The sequence below is a fragment of the Triturus cristatus genome, chromosome 7, assembly GCF_964204655.1.
Source record: "Triturus cristatus chromosome 7, aTriCri1.1, whole genome shotgun sequence".
Classification (NCBI taxonomy): Eukaryota; Metazoa; Chordata; class Amphibia; order Caudata; family Salamandridae; genus Triturus; species Triturus cristatus.
The window spans coordinates 1,002,472,313-1,002,494,761 of NC_140590.1; the positions used below are offsets into that span (position 1 = coordinate 1,002,472,313).

Below are 22,449 nucleotides of genomic sequence, written 5' to 3' on the forward strand. Positions count from 1 at the left end.
CGAACTGCTGAACAAAAACAATTAAAGTGATTGCCATCTCCACAGATGTTATATTTTTTTAAAAGCCAATGAATTAAAACCAATAGCAGGAACTCCAATTGGAATGAACTAAAGTAGAAGAGGAGGAAAGAGAAATGCCCTAAATAGTAGTTTGACTCTAGTGAAACCAGTGCTTAAATTGAGACGGTGGTTGCTCATGTGGCCCACCAGCACTCATTTTTTAGGGACGAGCACTCCTTTTTTTCTAACAGTTTTTGATCCAAAGCAAGAGAGACAAAAACACCAAAGAAGGAGGAAGAGAGAGCAGAACAAACAGTGACACGACGAGAAATCATGGATGAAAAGTACCTGCAAGAGAAAGAGGCAGGAAGTCTTTTGACGGTGGATTAAGGAGGAGTCAAGGCTATGCAGTTTTGGTATTCATCAACCCAACCTTCAATAGTGCTGCTTGTGTGCTCCTTAGCAAAACTTTGGGACCCAGCACTTATTCTTTTACAAATTAAGCACCGAGTGGAACTGAGTGGAACAGAACTAAAATCAACCACTAAATTTCCACAATATCTATTCTGGGAAATACTTAACTATGGGGGTTTGTGAGGAAGCCGAATACAGAGAGGTCTGGCCCAGGTATGAAAGGGGGACATTTTGGGTCGCCAGACACCAATTTAATGTGGTACACGGGGGGCAAGTATTAGGTGCAGAGAGTTTTTGCCCCACCCACTCTTATGATTCAGGGTATAATGTTTTTTTTTGTTTTGCCGGTGGCTTTTATGGCATTTGGGTGGCTTTGTGTTAGAACAGGTGTAGAGGGAAAGAAGGCAATGTTTGGTTGTCGCTTTAGAGGCAAGTGCATAGCGGTGGGCAGGTAAGTTGGCATGGTTTAACCAGGTTTATTGTTGTTAACAGTGGCAATCCAGGCCAGAAGAGAATGGGTAGGCAAGGTCAAGGTCACACCTGGACTAGGTAGTAATTTTAAGGTTCATTAGGAAGTTGGGATAGTTACAGGATAATAGTTGCTGTAGAAAGCAGCAGGGAAGGTTAAGGGTCCCAATTGCTGAGGGTCAGCTTAGGAGGAGGTACAGAATTGCAGGTTTACACTTGTGCGGAGTAGGGACTTTTAGCGGTGAGGGATGCAGCGCAAGACCAGGTTTAAAATTGTGATGTGCACCTGTTTCAATAAAAAGAAGCCTTATTCACACTATATTGGTGTCGGTGGTTTGTGCTGCCTCCCATATTCCCCAATACAGGCGTACTGCGCTCCCAACCAAGATAACATCTTTTAAGGGTCACCTATAACACAAGCACAAACAGGGCCGGCTTTAGAACTTGTGGCGCCCTGTGTGAAAATGCTTGCTGGCGCCCCTCGCCTCCCCCCCCAATGACCACCTCGCCACGGATTCCCTCACTACCACCATTTGACAATGCCCCCCAAGTCTCCATAACTACTATCTTTTAGATTCATTTAGTTTTATAGCACCACTCATGCCAGTTCAAGGTGTCAGAACACTTTACATCACACATATGTTGCACGGAGACAATCATACGTGTATAAATCAGTCCATAGGATATGTTACATATGACTGAGGCCTACAAGGTGTGGGTGTCACATGGCATCCTTGGTCTGAAAAAGCCCAAATTCAGAATTAAAAATGTAACACCAATGTAAGGGGTTTTCTTTAATAAGAATTGATTTCTACCCAAATGAACCCTTTTCGCAATATTAAGATAAGGAAAGACTGGGCAAAAAACTTGTAGCTATAATATATTCCTTGCAGTTGACAGTTAATAGCTAGCTCACTGCTCTATATTAGGATTTTAACTTTTAAACTGCAAGTAAAATAAGGATCTCTCTGAAAAAAGCGATAACCCATTGACCTATTTATATTATATGCACTTTGTGATGTGACTGGGACACATTCTTTGCAGCAGCCATATTAACCTTCTGCGCTATGATGAGTCAAACTTCCACTACCAGACGAAGCTCCGGTCTCTCTCCAGGAAGGACATTAATCACCAGAGTTATGGTGACATTTTTATTGATGCTTGAAAATTGCTGGGACAAGGAAGGTGGCATCTGGTGCCTTTAAAACAATAAATATGATGCCCCCACCCAAGTCAGCGCCCGGTGTGGTGGCACCGATCGCACCGCCCTTGCGCCGGCCCAGAGCACAAATGTTATTCAGGGAGTGCACATCACAAAATTACCACTGAGTGGTGCTGGCTCACATTGAAAAGGCTTCTGGAATTATGTTACTATGACAAAATCTTCACCACCACTTCGGACACAGTATCAATGAGGCAGAGCCAGGAACCCCGCAGTGCTGTCCAGATACCCGAACGACCAAAGGACAGCATCAGACAGCACCATAGAAGACAGGAACTCAAAGTAACAAACAACCTCACACACTAAAATACCCAGAGTGCACCACTTCTGTTCCTGCTCAGCCATGGCTGCCAACATTTAGAAACAAGCATTTGCAATGCAATCGGTCACGTATTTGTGAGAGCTAGAGCTATTTGCGTTGTTAATGACAATGTCTTTTCCCAATGTGTTTTGGTTTGCAGTGGAGTGGATGTATGTGGTCTGGAGTGGATTTTTTGTGGGTTGAATTGGAATTGTTAGCTGTGGAATTGTGTAGTGTATTTATGTAGTGAAGTTGTGTGGTATGGTGAATAGATAGGAGTAAGAGCTGCACATAATAGACAAAAGGAAGATAGAGAGGGATAGGTAGTTTGTGCACGTAGCGGTGAATGTACTTCAGACAGAGGAGAAGAAAGAGTGAGTGAGAAAGAAGGGGAGAGCAGGCCACAGTCGAATAAAGAGGGTGCGCCTGTGTACGCAGAAGACACCTGAAGAAGAAGAGGAGAGCGTGAATTTGAGGGAAGGACATTTTGAAAAAGGCACGAGAAAGTAAATGTACTCGAAGACCTGAAGTGAACCAATATGACAGAGACGGCAAGAGTGCATGAGAGAGAGAGTGCAAGTTTCCTTTCTATAGACAACCGATGCAGGTAGGGCAGAAACAGTGCATGCTTCCTTGCTATAGAGGACAGGTACAGGAAGGGTGGCACAGGTAGGGCAGAAACTTCTGCAACTGCTCAGCCGTGGCTGCCAACATTTAGAAACAAGCATTTGCAATGCAATCAGTCTTGAATTTGTGAGAGTTAGAGCTATTTGAGTTGTTAATGACATGATAAAGGAGAGAGCAGGCCACAGTCGAATAAAGAGGGTGTGCCTGTGTACGCAGAAGACACCTGAAGAAGAGGAGGAAAGCGTGAATTTGAGGGAAGGTTATTTTGAAAAGGCACAAGAAAGAAATTGTACTCAAAGACCAGAAGTGAACCAATATGACAGAGGCGGCAAGAGTGCATGATAGAGAGAGTGCAAGCTTCCTTCCTTTAGAGGACCGATACAGGTAGGGCAGAAACAATGCATGCTTCCTTTCTATAGAGGACAGGTACAGGTAGTGCAGAAACAGTACAAGTTTCCTTTCTATAGACAACCAATGCAGGTAGGGCAGAAACAGTGAACGCTTCCTCTCTATAGAGGACTGGTAAAGGTAGGGCAGCACATCACACATTTTATCACAAGACATGTACATGGAGCTCTGAGTATCCTTGCACAGGAGGTGATTACACCATCTGTACTGTTGTTTCCTTCTCTCAGTAAATAAATCCTCCCCTCTGCACTCATGTGTGTGTTTTTCCACAGTGTACACAACTGTGCACAAGACATCCCTGCCATTGCAGTATTGCTCCATGTGTACACTTGTGAGTACCACCTGCTTTCTAGGGAAAATTTCATTGGAGCCGTGTGCCAACTTCTTATGTCAGTAGAGGGTACCAGACACCAATGCATGGGTTAGAACAGGGCTATGCAGCCCCCGGGGAGGATTAATGCATTTCTGTAAGAGTTATTAAGAATATAAATGTTTAATAACAAGCATTGGAAAAGCCAGTAAGTCTGGCATAAGCCCCCAGCCTTCTGGCAATTCTTGTATTGTTGTGATTTTGCAAAACGTTATTGTTTTGGTATACGCTGGAAACTCATCAATGTGACAAGAGAACAATCATTTGCAAAAAAGAAAATAAAGTTTTTGGATGTCCAAAAAATACACATTACCATAGACGGGAAAGAAATAAAAAAAAAAAGTAAAGAAAAAGAAAGAAATGGAAAAAGAGCAGGATGGAAAGAAAAAGAAGAAAATGGAAAAAGAGCAGGAAGGAAAAGAGAAGGAATGAGAAAGAAAGACATAAGAAACAAGGAAAGAGAAAGAATGAATGAAAGACGGTGAAAGAAGGAATGGCAAAGAAAGAATGAAAAATGGAAAGAGAAACAAAGAATGAGAGATGGAGAGAAGGAAAGAGAAAAGCGTATGAAAGAGTGAAGGAAATGAGTAAAGAAAAGGAAATGGAAGGGAGAAAGAAGGAAGGAAATTTAAGAAAGCAAGAAAAGAAGGAAAGAGAAAGAATGAAGGAAAAAGGGAAAGAATGAAAGAAGGAAAAAGAGAGAAAAGAGAAGAAAAAAGAATGAAAGAAAGAAAAAGAGAGAAGAAAAGATGTAAGAAAGCAAGAAGGAAAGAAGGCAAGAAGGAAAAAAAGAAATTAGGGAGAAAGAAGGAAAGAAAGAAATAAGGGGAAAGCAAAAAAAGTAAAAAAAGAGGATAACTTAAAACAGAACGGTTTCAAATGGACAGACTCTATCTGATATACTGTGAAATAACAACAGGCTGAAAGTCCCTTTAAGTAAGTATATTATGCATATTTTAGTATAATCAAAAGGTCTTGGTTAACCCCAGACTTAAAAGTAAAACAAGTAGTGGTAAAATGAAAAGAATTAGCCCCCAGACCATAATACAGTCTACAAATATCTGCAGTGAACGCAGGTCCTGCTGTTGACTCTCCCTGTGATGCCTAAATGCCGTGATGCAAACCTTTGATACCGATAGTATGTCATTTTTAGGTCGAGCCTTGGCAGCGCATGCGCTGCTCTGCGAGGCATGCTGTATTCAGGCTTGGACGTGAAGCTCAGCCCACTCTCCACCCATCTTTTCAACTGGCTCCTGCTACTGTATTTTCTAAATGGTTGCTTCTGATTCGTTAATAGGCCTGTTAATCCCACCTTAGTAACGCCTTGTCTGCATTTGTAACCTTCCATGAGGACAGGACTTTTTACTTGTCTTGTTACACAGTCTGTTTTAGCTACAGTCTGTGAGCACTATTTTCTTTAAGGTCTTTAATTTAGCTGCTTTTGCAAGCACGACAGGCTCTCCCTAACTCACCCAGTTTTCAAGACAGCAAGGCACCTTTGTTTAGACAAGCCACGTCTGAAAGAAAAGTGCGTGGCCGACGTAAAAGTGAAAGCATGATATGGGGCGCTTTTACAAAAAAAAATATTTGTTTGACAACCTAAACAAATTCTTTTTTTTTTTGGTAAAATCATCCCATACCGTGCTTTCACTTTAATGGCAGCCGCGCACCTTTCTCTAGACGCTGGTCATCTAGAGAGAGGGACGTGGCTGCCATTAAAGTGAAAGCGCAGCATAGGGAGCTGAAATAAACAAGCATTTGGAATGGAACAGGTCTCACATCTGCGAGAGTTTAAGCTATTAGCATTGTAAATAAAAAACTTTTTATTTTTGTTTTAAAAACCAAAACATAATTAAAGGCATTGTCAATTACAATGCCAATAGCTCAAACTTGCGTAAATGCAAGATCTCTCGAATTGCAAATGCTTGTTCACAAAAGTGGCACATTACCTCAGAAGGTCTCTTTCCACTGGTGACCACAAACTTTACTGATATAGTTTAAGGTGAGTTTGTCACCCCGATTAAACATCTGCTTCAAATTGCATTTATATAGCGCTTACTACACCTGATGAGGCATCGAACAAATGAAGCAGAGGCCTGTTCCTTTAAGTGAAAAGAGGGCAGACAGTCTCTTGGTGCACCCATCACTGATCTGATCACGCCTAGGCCTGTCCCACCTTCACTCTTCTACTGCTGCTAAAGGTACCGCACAACTGGATGTCATGAAAAGTGCAGTGTGCCATTCCTGGGGTTTAGTCTGCCAAACTAATGCATTCTGGGAGATGTAGTCCTGGAGTAGATCAAATTGAACTTACAGCAAATGAGAACACAGATTTGTATAGGAAAAGACAGAGCTTGAGTGCTGCTTCCTTGGAAACATGGGGTCACCGAGTAACCGGAAATAGTGAGCGTGCAGTGCCAACTATGGAGTCATCAGTAGCACAAAATAGTGCACGTGCAGTGCCAACAATGGAGTCACCCAGTGACCCAAAATAGTGCAGTGTCAACCATGGAGTCATCCGGGAACCCAAAATAGTGCACGTTCCAACTATGGACTCACACAGTAACCCACATTATTGTACTGCAGTGTCAACCAAGGAGTCACCCAGTAACCCATATTGGTACTGTGTCAGCCAGTGAGTCACCCAGTAACTCGAAAAAATACATGTGCAGGGCAAACCCAAAATAGTGCACTGCCAACCAAGGAGTCATCAGTACCACAAACTAGTGTGTTTGTGTAGTGCCAACCATGGGTTCACTCGGTAACCCAAAATAGTACATATGCAGTGCCAACCATGGAGGATCCCAGTAACCCCAAAAATAGTGCACGTGCAGTGCCAGCCAGAGTCACCCAGTAACACAAAATAGTGCACGTGCAGGACCAATCAGTGCACACTTTAATTTACGGTATTGTAATTTGTAATGTGTAATTCAAAACATTTCTTAACATTATGTTTACTTTTTGCTTACGCAAAACTAGTTTTAACAGAAAGTGTCTCACCAGGAGTTTTTTTCAGCCTGTACCAGACTCTTTGTAGTATCCTGTTATTATTTTTGAGAGTAGGCCTTTGCATGAAAAAAGGTCATGAAATACCAGCAAATCTCATAACAAGCATTTGCAATGCAATAGGTCTCGCATTATTGAAAGTTTGAGCTATTGTAATTGCAAATAATAATGCAACGGCAATAGTTAATACTTTCAGTAATCCGAGACCTATTGCATTGCAATACACACACCCCCCCTAAAACAATAAAAGTATGTTTTGTCTCAAAAAGCACAGTCTGTCATTGTAGCCTCCAGCATAAAGGGAGCTACTTTGTGTCTAGATGTGTTTCTTGTGAAAAGAAAACACTGTCACTATAGTGAAGTGTCACCCCGTCACAACAACTTCTTTAATAATAAGTATCTGCATACCACCAGCGTTAAGGCCAACTATCCACCCCCACACATACACACCCCTACTCTCATCACCAGCGCCATCATCCTAGCATTGCGAGCATGTATTGAAGGTTTCCAGGCCACTTGCAGCTGCAGGGATTAATGCCCCCCTTTCGTACAGTGGCAGTGACCTGAACTGCATGAACCACCCCCACGTGACACCCCCGTCGTCTACACACTGACATTGATGCGGCGTGTGTACGGAACCTCTCAAAAATGTCTATAAAACGCAGGCTGTCACTTACCCTCTACTCTGCCTCAGAACCTCACTTCAGATGTATGCAATGAACAATTCACCTCCAAAATATATCACCCCCACCTTCCCTACACCCCCAGCAAAAAAAGAAATAGTCAGCAAACACCCAGACCAGTCTCTGCCACCCTCCATCAGGAAAATATATAAACCCCGCTCGCCTCTCAGGCGACCCTCTGGGTCCCTAGCCCATAATATGAATTTAAACAACCTCAACGTGCCCCCTCCACTCCCAATGCGTGAAAGTGACACCTTGTCTGCCCACGTTCAGCATAATTTATTTACAGACCCAGGGGTCACCATCTCTTCTAAGACACTTGTGAATGAGGAGTGTTGGTGTACGCAGAGTGGGTCGGGGTTTATAGCGAAAATAACTTGTTTTATACAGCGCTTCAAATCAAAGACGTGATGTCTCCAAGCGCTGTAAACAATAGGTGTTGCTTAACTCCAACTGTATGGCAGCTTAATGCTTCCCTATATAAGGACGAACTGCAGAGAAGGCCTTTTGAGGGATTCGAAGTCGTTACCTCCAGGTAACAGTATATATCAGTGGTAAGCATTTAAATCTCGATCATCCTGCTGATGGTCGTGTGGTTTATGGTCTTTGAAAACAGCGCGCACCTGGATATAAATAAAAGCGCAGAAATAATCGACTATGTGGCGAACAAGAAACCAGTGGATATGTTCTAATTTTCATAAGTAAACCAAGAATGGCGCCCGAAGGCTATGTGCAGAAATAACTCACAGTAAAGGCCCTATTGTCAAGAAAACATGAAGGAAATTCGGGGAGAGCAAGATAATTAACTTCCACTGCACGTGTGTGAATTTGTAGGCGCAAATAAGAAAATGTAGATTTTTCGAGAGTTTGGAACTGCTTTGTGCTGTGTGACGTGCTGGAAACGGGGAATTTTATTTCAGGTGGTTTTTAGTAAACGTGATTTAATCACTCAAACATATTTGGTACAACTCCCATACCCTTACAAGTTGAACGATCACGAAAGCTATCGCTATTGTAAAAAAACATGCCCGCGAGTGGTGTGCGCGCGCGCCACAAAAGCCATGTGGTTTCAATTATTGCGCCCGTGTCTGGGCACGATAATTGAAAACACATGTCAGCAATGCGCGTAATAGACACCAATAGGCCATGGGCGGAGCAATTCACCTGCCTTTGGCCTATTGCGTGCTCTCTTTAAACTAAACACGCACGCAAAGCCCAATCACGGAAGCCAAAAGGAAAAGCACACGCACGAGCGTGTGCAATTCCTAGGTACGTTTTCAGACCCCCCTACAAAAGGTGTCTCGCTGCGCGAACAGTGCTCCGCACAGCAACGCAGGCGCGAGACCTAAAAACGTACGTAATTTTACAAAGTCCTAGCCACTGCCAGCAGAGGGCACACCTCTCCTTGTCACCATTTATTACGAGTGCATATGTATTTTGAAGTCAGTGGTGAAGCTTGGTCGGGGGGGGAGCTTCAGATATTCAGACACTCACGTTGGCATATTATGTTAATTATTGAATGAGAACAGCACAAGAGAAAGGTTTAAGGCCCACTGGAAAGAGGGAGGAGTGCAGATTGTGAGAGGTCCTTAAGACACAGTATTTTGTTAAAATAACCATGTTTTAAGGCCTTCAAAACAGAGCCCAGAATGTGCGCATGAGTTTTTAAAAATCCCAGATGAAATCTGACTTGCACTTACCAGATCCGACTTAAAGCTCCTGAAACCAACTATTTATTAATTAATGCATTTATTAGGGGGGTGTAACACCCCTTACACCTCTCTCCCCTGAAGCTACGCCCCTGTTAACAGTATAAAAGGACCATGGTAATGGTTAGTGCTTTGAAGTAAGCGCAAGGAGACATGCGAGGCTGTCCAGAATATCCAAATCAATAAACAGTGTAGAGACCTTTATCGAGGCATTTCACCCATTAATTAATAAGCACATTTCATTCTGGGACTTGCAGTTTTTTTCCTTATTACATCCATTGGCTTAAAAGTGAACCACATAATGCGCTTTCTTGAGTTGTGGGAGAAGCACTCGTGATGTTTTAATACATGTCTTGCCAGGCTCACTGTTGTGTCGGAATGCTTTTTTCCCTGGTTGAATCATCCACCCGAGTATAACTCCCGAAGCTTCCCACGCCCCCGCCCCAGTGTCCTAGCTCCTTTGACACCACCCCCCCCCCTTCTCTAAAAAGTGACTTTTATCTTGCAATTGGGCTTTTCTGTTCCATCTGTTTTGTTCCTTTTCGGGTATCTGTACTGTGTACACCCAACGAGGCAAGGGCTACCAAGAGGAATGCGAGAAGGAGGAAGGGTGCGTAGATGAGGATGGAGCTTAGGAGAAATGAGAGGGGTGGAAAAATAGTGGGTGCAAAGGGGAGGGGGGTAAGAGACTGGACATAATTTTGATACGGCCTGGAAGACAAACAAGTAGATCATGTGAAAAAAATAAGACACCTGGTAAAACAGTGTACAGTCAACGCACGGCAACGTGAAGGTCTCATGTGAAAGGATGTCACAGAAGAAAGTAGGCAAAAGTGAAAGGAGGATACAATTTCAAGAGGTCAGACCTCGGTGGGGTGCAGGGGGCGTGCATGTACTGTTGTAGGAGGGGTTAGGTAGTGTGGGGAAGGGCACGGAGGGATTAAGAGCGGCGCGGCTGTGCAAAAAAATGAAGAAACCACAAGGTTAAATTCATGGCAGGAACAGGAGCAGAGGTAGGTCAACCTAAAAAGAAGAGCGCTTGAAGTTTGGGAAATAACGTGAAGCATGACTGCACATGTAGCAGGGGCATTCCTCATGGATGGAAGGATTCGAACATTCAAAAGGAGGGACTACTATGCCTATTGACCAATCACAAGCGTCCATTTATAAAGAACAGTAAGAGGAAGCCAACTGAAAAGAAGGCTGGTGCTTAAAGCCCACGTCACGCCTCGAAAAATCAACTCACCCACTCAAAATTGTAAGATTATCAGGTTTAGCTATTTTTAGCAGCTACTAGTCCCATCTGGCAAGTGAATGAAAGCTGGAAAGGAGCCTGTGTTCTGTTCATTCAGAAAGTGAATGAGCAATAAAGATGCCATTAAATCTTGTTTTTATCTTGACACATTTGCTGTCTGCTCAAGGAAAGCAGGCAAATGTCAGTTTGTCTTTTTACTAACTGCTGCTTGGAAAATTGAGTTTATGTTTTTTCTCTCTCACTATAGTTAGAGGTTTTTGTAAAGTGAGCTGTCTCAAGATCTAAGTTATTTTTCTCTAAAACATAACATTTAAATAAATAGCCTGTTAATTAACATTAACACATATTTCAGAATATATCCGGAATTATGAAAGCACATTTTTTTGTAATTAAGAAGTGCCAAAGAGTTAAATAGGAGCAAAACAAACCATTTAACTTTACTTGCTGATATACAAATTAAACATGTTTGCAGAAACTCTATTTCCAAACCTTCTTGTTTGTACACTATATCATTTTATTAGTAAAACCACATGTCAGTGGGAAAGTTTGTGGCCTTTTCAACGGAAAAGCTGCTGATCACAAATGACAGTGTGCTACCACTACATGCTTTAATTATGTATGATAGGTTCTAAACATGATTTGAGAAACATTCCTGCCCCCGCCCTGATGACAATGCTGTTAATGAACTAAGAGGCAAGTCAGGGGTCAGGTGTATCCTCTGGCTAGATTTGAATTATACGTGGAAAAAAGTTTTGTCTATTAATGTAAACAAAAGAGTTTTTTGTACAGCAGACATACTGATCTCGCACGTTTCAAAGGTGCTCTAATATGTGGTAATAAAGAAAATGGAAGTTCAATTATTTTAAATAGTTGCCCACGTTCACATCCTTTGAAACCAGTTTAGGGGTCAAGAGCATTTCAAGTTGGTAGAGTAGATTATTAGTCTCTAGACCTGCAGGTTTATGATTTTTCGAGGCCTGCACATCCAGGAACAGCATGCCTCGCAGAGCAGCACATACGCTGCCCAGGCTCGACCTAAAAAGAAAGAGGGATATTTTTCAGACATAATCGGTGGCTTTTATTGTCCCTATTGAATTATATTGACGCGGGGGCGATGTCAGGTGGGAGGAAGTTGATTTAGAGCCATTTTTTGCTTTAAACATCAGGAGTCTTCCGCCTGAATGGGGTCTGTTGGCATGTATGCTCTGCTTCCTCCAGGATTCACCAACTCCCTTCCTAATATGTCCTGCTCATCTGCAGCATTACAAAGAATTAAGTACACAGCAAAGTCAGCAAATTCCCATACCAAATGACTGGTCCCTTCTTGTATGTTATATGCAGTAGTGTGACATGACAGGACGAAGTACCCCTACTTCAAACCTAAAAAGAATTTAGATCAATGGGGAATATGAAACGTTCAACCTGAGGGAAATACATTGATTGCTGTGTGCATCTCTCACTGCTGGCCTTGGGCAAGAATGCTATCCCTTTTGACGGGGGAAAAATAATTACGCGATAAATGTATTATTCTAATAAACAATTATTGTAAAATACGGCCCTTCACACCCCCTTCAGAAAAGAACCTGTGTCCGCTACTTTATCAGCGCCCAGGGTTATGAGGAAATGAAATATACAGAGCCCAAGATCAGCTTGAGATAATCTTTAAAGCCTGAAGTGTACCGGTCTGTTGAGACACACCTTTATTGCATAAGCACCTCCCCCACCAACTTTGAAGTATGACCCTCAGCTGCAACATATACACACAAACACTGCAACATATAAACACATAAATGCCTCTCAAGCAACGCCTTGTGGAGACCGAGAGTTAAGAAAGTTGTTATCAAGTAGCACCCTGTTGGATTTGTTGGCTCCAAAGTGTATTCCTTCAATGCTTACTGAATCTAAAAATCATTAACCCTTCCAGTTACTATTCTTGTGACTCAATATGGTGCTTTATGTGGTCCAAGGAGCACACTAGATTATGCAAGTGGGAAGGTTTACTAATCAACCTACACAACATTCCAAGAGGTCTTCAAAGGAGACAGGGACAACCTAAAATCACACCAGAATTGAAACAAGCCACCAAATAGCAGCCTTGCTTTACAGTTCACCAAACACCGATTAAAGACCAACACATCAACACAAGCAGTTTGTTATTTCATTCCACGCACAACCCCAATAAGACAATCCATCAAAAACAATCCAAACACATTCACTTCAGCCAACCACACACACCAAGGGAAGAAACAAAGAACAAAAAGCTTGCAGTAGTAAACAGTCATGCAATTTGGCAGGCACTCATCATACCCACCCCGCATTCCTCCTCCTCATTATGCTCTGCAATACCACCCTCATACGCAGTCACTTTTCTCACACTGTCTTTTCAACAGCTCTTCATCACTCACTTGCATAGCTCCACTGTTTCCTTTGTTCAGCTCACCTCTACCAACTTTACTTCCTCCTGCCTACTCAAGTCTCTTTTCTGCAAAGCTACATGACATCTGTTACACTTTGACCCTTATTCATGATCAGCCAATTTGATCTCGCCTCTTTCACTAAAAAACGGAGCTGCACTTTTTAACATACCATCTAGATGTCTTAACCTTAAGCCTGCCTCCACATTTAAGTCAACCACTTTGCTTTACTGGACCTAATCCATCTCTTCACTTTCTTCTTGTACTCTTTCCTGCCTCTGGATTCTCCATTTTAACCAAGATAATAGCAAACGCATCCCAGCCTCATGTAATCTCATTAACTGGAATAAACACACACCAGAGACTTTGGGCCAGATGTACGACCCTTTTTTGCGGTCGCAAAGGGGAGATACTCCAGTTTGCGACCGCAAAAAAGGGTAATGGCATGTACAAATGCTATCTTGAGAGTCTCGCTATTAGGAAGGGGCGTCCTTTCCTAATAGCGAGTCACCATGCCATGTACTATTGTTTTGAAACCGCATGTGTGGCCGCAAAACACTTGCAGTTTACCACCTACTACAAGTAGGTGGTAAACCACTCGCAAACGGGAAGGGGTCCCTACGCGGCCTACTGGGGAAACGCCCGGTGCCCGCTACGGCCAGTCCAGCCCTGCTGTTGCCCGTGGTTGGGATTTATATGCAGAAGTTTTTAATTACACTCTTAGTCAGAAAAGACAGATGGTCACTGGATGTCAGTTGTACATCACTGGCAATTACAACAATGTCGGTAACCCTTCTTCAAACAAACCTGAGGTGAAACTTCAATGGAATGTCTGGTGGTAATTTAACTCATGAATATAGCCTCCCCTCATTGCGAAAAATAACCCACCAAGACCCTTGCAAATATTCCGTTTTCTTTCATGAAATGTATGGGATAGTGAAATTTAACCCAACATTTTTTTCATGTTTTACCCAACACATTCACATATTTCTACTTCCTTTTGCCTGCAATCAATTGCTTCACTTTCCATAACTGGTCCACAAGAATTCGGTCTTAGTTTTCCTTTTGTTAAAAGCTCACCTCACTGACCCTGAAGTGCTAACTGAATCAGTTTCCCCCTCACACCACTCAGTGGAAAACATTTATTTCTTTGTTCCAACACACTATTCTCAATAGATTTTTTTTTCTCGCTACCTTAAGAATTATTGTACAGGACTGCTCACCAGCTCTTCTCTCCTACCTCATTACGATCAGATGCAATCTCTAGAATAACTGTGTCTTCTCAGTTATCTCCAGAAACTGGTTTCACGAATACCACCTTCACGACATACCGCCACACCACTCGCACGGCTCGACTCAGGCGCTCCTTCTCTTCAGTCATCCATCCTTTCTTTCTCATCCTAACTTCTGCAAGGGATCTGTAGTGTTGGGGAGTAGGCCCCAAGCATGCACCAAAGGACCACACACACAGCAGTTTCGGTAGTGGTCTTCTAAACTGAGCCATAACAGGGCTCCATGGGCTTTTTATTCAATACGCCTGCCCGTACGCCATGCGCTCTCATACTCATACACGCGGAGTCTTCAAGTTCAGCCCCCCGTGCGTAACATACAATTGGTGAGGCCCAGCTCCTGGCGACACTACAGGAACCATGAAAGACAGGCCTTCGAACAAGGAAAATATTAACTTTATTATGACATGCCTACATTCCTTCAAACAATTATGCCAACCTTGGAACCCTGGAATCCATATTCTATTTTAAAATTAAAATAAAGTAATACGTGCTAAGTCTTGCAATATAAATATGACAATTCTCAGGTGACTTCAGAATCCAAACAGGACAAATGCCCGTCATTCAGAGAAGTATTTTTGAAGGCCAAGGTTGGCAACGCTGGTCTACTCACCACCACAGCGGGATGCATAAGAAGCCAGGAATAGACAGAGCCAGGAGCAGCATTCGCCAGCCTCGGATGAAGTAAGCAAACAGGGGCAGTACCATGTATCCAACTGCGAAACACACGCACACTCCTAGCGTGGAGTATATCACACGAGCAGATTTGCCAAGAATTTCTGATCCTGTTCAAAACAAGAGTAGCACACATTAGTATTTGACTTTTTTACAAGTGTTTTTAATCATAATCACCCAAATAAATAAAAACAAATGGAAAGTTCTCAACCGATGAGCTCTCTCTCTGGCAAATTGGGGCTTGATTTAGAGCCTGGCCGATGGGTTACTCCGTCACAACGATACAGTTATATCCCGTTCACCTTATTGCAAGTGCATTATATCATATGGCCCTTGTAACAGGACTGATAGGACTTTCATCTCATTATGACAGAGTAACCAGTTTGCTAAACTCAAAACCAGACCCTTAGTCACTTAATGGTCCGTGACTCGACATTTGGCTCGATTTCAACATCACCAATAAAAATGCGGCCCGGTGGTACTGAATGTACACCAGGTCACAGGTAGTTAGTATATAAAGGACGAATACGAATTATTTCTCCAGTATTTTCATGTCATTCAGCAGGATAGGTGAGCCCGGCAAACCCACCCCGAGGCACCCAGGAAGCCCACTAGCCCATGCTCCTGTGCACATACATGCATGTACACATTTCAGTAACGAAAACGCATTATGGCGATTGCAATGGTCATGAAGAGATTTTACCACTGCCTCTCATTGCAATTATTATATCACGGATACCAAAAGCAAAGCAACCAAGATACTTTAACTGTGAAACCCCCTTTTAGATGGCCACGGGGCAAGCCAGCGTTACTGGGAAAACAGTGGGGGTAGAGGCCTTTAACACCTGATGTCCCATGGCCCGACCTACTGTTGGTCCTGCGTAACTGGGCCAAATACTAGCCCTACAACACTTGAATCGGGCAATCCGAGGCTCTTCGGGCATAAGCTCATAACTCAAAATACCCACAATTACCCCAATATGTTGATTGTATTTACTTTGTGTAATAAAGCAGTATTTATTATCATTGTAAACACAGCACAATAAAACCACACAGTCGCCTCTCAAGGCTAGCGCCCTAGTGCTAAACCAACCGCAAGCCCTGCTGGTCCTCTCTACCTCCATTTCTCCTCTAGGCTAAAGACTGCATCCCTGCTTGATTTTGGAAGGTGATCCCCAAGTTCAGCTTGCCCTAGTGGTGCTCATCACAGCTCGACTTTAGTTTTGAAATGTCAGTCCCCTGGGCGGGAGACTGGCTAGCCCATACAAGCTCAAAACAGCCTGCGGCACTGCTTCAAAGTAACCCAACTACAACCTTCAGAAGTGTCCGGGAGCCTCTGTGCATCTCTCCTGTGCTCCAGCAATGACCAGCTCGCATGTTTCCTTCTGCCATTGGTGGGGTCAGCATGCAGAGGCGGTCGCAGACCGGGATGGCTTTCAGATGCAGCAGCTCCTTCTTCCCGGTTCATGCCGGTAAGGTACTGAAGCAGCTGCAATGCTGCAGAGCGGCTTCTGATTTGGCCCCCAAGTTCCTCTGCTGGTTGCAGAGACTTATCCAGCAAGGATGACAACCCCAACAGTCCTAGTGGCCCCCTCCTAGCATCTGGGGATCAAGGGTACGGTAAAGGTCCCATTGAGGTTGGATTATCTGACCAGTGGCCCACTCCTGGCATACGGGGGGGGGGGTCACAGACAATTGCCTCAGTTGCAATGGGCGATAGCCCTAACAGTCTCAGTGCAATTGGTGATGGCCCGAAAATTGTCAGTGGAATCCTCCTGGCATACGTTTGGTCACAGAAATGGGGGCTAGCCCCAGTGAGATCAGTGACACCAGGCAACAGACCTCAACTTCATAGCAGTCCCAATGAGAATGACCTACTTCTACCAGAGAGTGGACAGCTTTCATGTAACATTGGTACACAGTGGAGCAGGCACCTCACACTCCACTCACGCGGATCCACTCAACAGGACCCCCACTGGGCCTTGCTCCCCCCAGGCTCACCCTCCTCCTCACAAGCACACGGGTCTTTGCAGGGAAGCAGAAAGCTGGTGCTCCAGGCATAGGGCAGGTGTTCTTGGCTCCTGAGTGACAGGCCCTCACCTGAATGGCAAACTGACACACTTGTGTCCCCAGTCCTGGTTGCAACAACTTGAAGTCTTGGTGATCTCCTTTCTCCTAATGAACCATGCTTTTGAAATGAGTGAGGGACCCAGACACCCACCTTTGTAGTGCAAATCCAGACACATATGTGATCTAGTGTTAGAGTCATTGAAATTTGGGTTGCGGGTATCAGCTCCTTCACAGTGCTCTCTCTCCACTGCTCTTTATCAAAGGGACAGCCTGCCACAGACCCACAACACAAGCCAACAGAGTAATCAGGGATCACACCTGGGTGTCAGCCTATAGCGAAATATGCCTTATAAAGGTTCAAAGGCCTAAGCCTTTCTCTCTCTCAAGATTCCCTAGTCCACAGTGCAAAGCTTAGCAGATCCCATCATCTCCCGGACAATGAGCTCAGGCCCCACTGACCAGTAACTCTTCCTGGAATCAAATAGACCTTTGGTGTGCACAGAGGATGCTCTGCTCCCCTCCCTCAAGTATGTGTTCCAATCTCAGCCCTCAAGAATGTCAGCACTCCACATCTCTTGTCTGGGGGTTGCAGTCCTCACCTTCACAAATATCTGCAGGCCCTGGGCTTCCAAAATGGAGCCCACATTCATCCATGTTATGCACCATTCACTGGTACACACAAGCAAGCATCACACTCTGTACGTTGCTACACACAATGCATGCAAGAGTGAGTTAAATACAAAAGGAACAACACACAAAAAGGGCACCCCCCCAGACAATTACTTTTAGGTATAGGACAGGGGGGAAATAACCATTGTACCAATGATAAATATTCCCCATTAACTTGTTTTGCTTCTTGTTAGGTTTAATCATCAAATAAAATATTGACCCAGCTCAATTACTTAGTAAATTTATTTAGTTTGTCATCATTTTATCACTTTTATGACAATTTGTAAAATAAAAAGATTTGTGTAAGCATCACATTAAAAAAAACATAATTGGTTTATGATTTTTTTATATACAATAAACGACATAGGTTCATCATTCACAGCCCCACATTACTCAAAGCTTTCCCATACATACTATGCACACACACTCATACAAACTTATTCCAACTACTAATACGTCCCCAGAATGTCTTATTATCACAACATGGAGTGCATCCTCTTTTTCATCCGCAATTGTTGCGTCGTATCTGGGGACCCCCACAGACGGACAACACACATTTTGGTGGAATTATCGCCTTACAACTACCTTCTTCAGGATATAGATCAATCAATCTTCTTGCCACGCAAATGTGAAGTGTGTTCTAAATGCAATACAAGCATATTATGAGCCAAGGTCAAACATATAATATTGCTATTTCAAATATTCATTCACATGTCTTCATAAATAAAAACATCCTCAGCCTCCAATTTCTCTGAGTACTTCCGGTGTGTAATCATCAGGTTCTCCATGTACACCCATTGTGTAGCCTGCATTCACCAACTATGCATGTTGTGGATCCATAACTGGTTATAGCCCTGTGGCACATGGTTTTATAGATCCACCTCCTCTTTTTTCGGTGCACCATTGTGTGTTAATCTCCTAGGGCATATCTTTCCCCCATGTGATTACTATATTAAAGTGCATGCCTGAAAACATTCTATCATCTATTTGCCATACCTTTCATGGGTTCTCAGCACCTAATCATAGGATTAAAATGCAGTTTATGGAATTTCAAGGTCTCCAATTCTAGAAACTACAATATTAAGAGTCACTCTTAGCTATACACTAAGGTAAAATGAAATTACCAAAGAAATTAACTCTCAAAAGTGGTCTCAGTTCTCCCCTTTCTCTGAATCCCAATGTATTTTGCCTAGTGACAAATACGGTGGGTCCTCCGCTAAGGCGGAGGAGCATCGCTCCACTGAGCAGGCAAACAAGGAAAAAATAAAATGATAACTAACGTTTTATTTTCCGTCCTTGCTCAGCTGGGTAGAGGTGGGGCGGGGCTGCTCTGCTCACAGAGCAGGGCAGGAGTGGTTTACCCACTCCAAGTGTGCAAGACGCTTTGGCTGGCCATCTCGGGCTGGCCAAACTGTCATGCGCACTTTGCATGTTCTACACCAGGCTGCATTACAGCCTGGGCGCAGAACATGCCCAGCCTCCCATTCCCTGACTGAGCTCTGAACCACGCCGCTCAGACCAATCACAACGATGTGATTGGCTATGGGAGCCTGGGTGCCGGGTGCTTCCTGCCGTGGGAGGGGGCGAAGAGGAACGAGAGGTGAAGGCAGCAACAGGCAAGTGTTTTAAAAAGTGTTTTAATTCCCTTCCCCTTCCCTCGTGACTCGCCCCTCCCCCCCCCCCCCCACTGCCGTTAAATACCAGCCACCACTGTTGAGGTGTACACAGCCAGTAGCCTTTAAATAATTGGGCCCTACTCCAGCGACACAGGAAAAAAGCCTGTTCACAGTACTGATTACCACTGCACACAAAATGGGTATGCTGACTCATGTCATTTAACTTCAGGTGAGGGCAGCAGGGTAGTGTTTATTGCGCCCCTTCCAGTCTAACCAGGCCACATTACCATCAGACATGGCTAGGCCATGGCGCATACAAATGATCTGTGTTTCCCCATGATCAAAAATCATTACCAGGGTCCCAGATAGCCATGCAGATAACCATGCACTGGGGCACTCTGAATAGGGGTGCATGTCCATCATCCTGCAGGGAACTTTTCTGTCCCAACATTAATATGTGCATAATTTAATATAAGATTAAATGAAATAGGAGGCAGAACACATGCCCTCCAAGGCAGACTGAAAGCCACCGCCCATGACAAAAAGCATCCCCAGCTATACCCGACAAGACAGATGACCCCCAGGTAACTATGACGACTGCTGTTCATTTTCTGATCCTGCTGCTTTTGCATAAAGCCACAAAAGAGGGAAGTAATCGGTAGGAAATCTGTTACAAAAAAACTTTCATCCATCTTGGTAGTAATCTCTCTGTAAGGATTGTGTGAGGGGAAAGAGAAGTAAGCAGGGGCAGGGCGTTGAAAAATACAAAATATAATTTAAAAAGACACTTGCCTCTTAATGGCGGCCTTCTCGCCTCTGTTGTCTCTCCGCCGCTTCTCTCCCTGACTCCGAGTGCCGGAAGCAGGAAGCCCAGAGGCTCCCCTAAGCCAATCATGAGGCTGTTGTCACCTGCATGACAGCAGCGTTTTGATTGGTTTGAGCGACATGGTTGGGCGCTCAGGCAGGGAATGGGAGACGGTGCATATTATCCACCCAGGCTGTGCATTATAGCCTGGTGGAGAACAAACTAAGTGTGCATAACTGTTTGGCCGGCCAAAGATTGTGCACAAACTACTCCCTGTGACACCAGCCCCACCCCACCCTACCCTAGCCCTGTAGCTGTGAAAAATAAAATGATAATAACTGGGGACACCCCCCGCACCCACCAACCACGCACGCAACCTGGGAGTCATCCTCGACTCGAAACTCACCATGACCAAACAAGTCAACGCTGTCTCCTCCACCTGCTTCAACACCCTCCGTATGCTCCACAAGATCTACAGATGGATCCCGACAAACACAAGGAAAACAGTCACCCAGGCCCTAGTCAGCAGCAGACTCGACTATGGAAACGCCCTCTACGCCGGAGCCCCGACCAAGCTCATCAACAGACTGCAAAGAATCCAGAATGCCTCCGCACACCTGATCCTCGACGTCCCGCGCCGCGACCACATCACCCACCACCTGAGGAACCTGCACTGGCTCTCTGTCGACAAAAGAATCTCCTTCAAGCTCCTGATCCACGCACACAAGGCACTCTACAAGACCGGCCCAGCCTATCTCACCAGTCGCCTCTCCTTCTACGTGTTCAATAGGAAACTGAGCTCAACAGACCTCTCCCTGGCCACCGTCCCATGCATCCGTAGAACCACAGCCGGAGGCAAATCATTCTCCCACTGCACCGCCAAGACCTGGAACACCCTCCCCCTCATCCTACGACAAACCGAAGACCTGCAGGAGACAACTCAAGACCTGGCTGTTCGACTAGTAGCATCAGCTCCCCCCCTCTCCCCTACCTCAGCGCCTTGAAACCCTTGAGGGTATGTAGTGCGCTTTAAAAATTATTGATTGATTGAAAACGTTATCATCATTTTATTTTTCCTATTTACACTGTTCTGAGAGCAGCGGGGCGACGCTCCCACCGCCTTAGCGGAGTTGCCGCCCCAGGAAGAGCGGGCAAAGGAGTATACTTCCTGCGTGTCATATCCCATGAATCTCCACTCTGTGTGGAGCAGGGTAGGAAGATCACTTGACATGTGGGTACTAAGTCGCTGCCCGCTGACTACCTCTCACTGCTTGGGTCGTAAGCAGCAGCCTGCTTTCCATTCACACAGTGGTCTACAAAGGGAGAGTGGAGTGGAAAAGGCAAACATTGGTCCGTTTCCATTATTTAAATACACTTTAAGGGGAACATGCCATTTTTCCATTCAGAATATTCAGAACTGTGCTAGAGAGTGGTGCATCTGTAAGCACAGTAGGCCAGCCCCTACAATAAATAACTAGTAAAATAACAGCCTACTTTACCTTGAAACCAGAAATATCTGCAGCCTAATGCTGCTGATTCACACTGAAACAGAGGCACTGGTGGGAACACTGTGCAGACTGAGGGTCTGTGAGTGTTTTGTGTGTGTGCAGTTGCAGCACTGCACTTTGATCTTGCTAAGGTAGGCCAGGAAAGGTCTTGGTTCATTACTGGTGCAAAGGCAGACCTGCCCTGACCGCGCCCCTGCAGCGCCTGGAGGGATGCCATGGAGCTGCTCCAGAAACTGCCATTAGGGCAATGTTTAACCTTTCAAACCCAGCTATCACATTGAGCAAAAAAACTTGGTAAATCAGTGAACCAGACCTGTGCTTTCAGTCCAAAGGACCTCTGCACTGTAAATAAATAAACAACTGGCAGTGCCTACACTGTGGCAGCGGCAGTGCACCGCAGGCAATTTCGGTTGTGAGGCCGGTGTCAGTATTGCACAAACACCAGTAGCACAGTTGCCCAGGCACTTTACTTTGTCCTTTTGTCGGACTGGTACAGAAAATAGACACAGGCACCAAAATAAAGGAGACCCCATTAGTGAATTCGATAGCTAGAAAAGTGCCCGTGTCTGCAAACTGGGGAAGTTTTGAACTTGTAGAAGAGATACATTGTATAAGGGTTTTACAAGGTATGAATGGCTGCATGGATTTGTGCTTGCTGCTGACAATGTTTATTTTAATATCAGGGAAATCAAAAGGGAAAACCTACCTAGCAGCAGTGGTGGCCAGCATGTATGAAGGGTGGTGAGGCAAAAAAAAAAAAAAATTTACATTACCTTCTTGACGCAACGTCCTCCTCGCTCAGGTCATTTCCAGGCAGGCTCAAACGCGGGACCCAGGAAACTGCAGCAACCAATCCTGGTGCTGCTCTCATGCAGCATGAAAGAAGCGCCAGTATTGGAGAGAGGGGCCTCCTTCGGCGCTCCCTCAGACACTGGAGCCC

The 22,449-nt window shown here is 44.5% G+C and overlaps 1 protein-coding gene and 1 long non-coding RNA gene across 2 annotated transcripts in view; one reads left to right on the forward strand and one right to left on the reverse strand.

Moving 5' to 3' along the window:
* The window catches only part of LOC146810990 (uncharacterized), a 711,140-nt gene that overhangs the window by 314,912 nt on the left and 373,779 nt on the right, over positions 1-22,449 (forward strand). The window lies entirely within an intron of this gene.
* Positions 1-22,449, reverse strand: part of LOC146810991 (solute carrier family 22 member 4-like) — a 381,961-nt gene that overhangs the window by 139,347 nt on the left and 220,165 nt on the right. Inside the window, exon 4 of the mRNA XM_085618044.1 lies at positions 14,780-14,951. Coding sequence (XP_085474170.1) covers positions 14,780-14,951 — 172 coding nt within the window. The remainder of the gene's footprint in view (positions 1-14,779; positions 14,952-22,449) is intronic.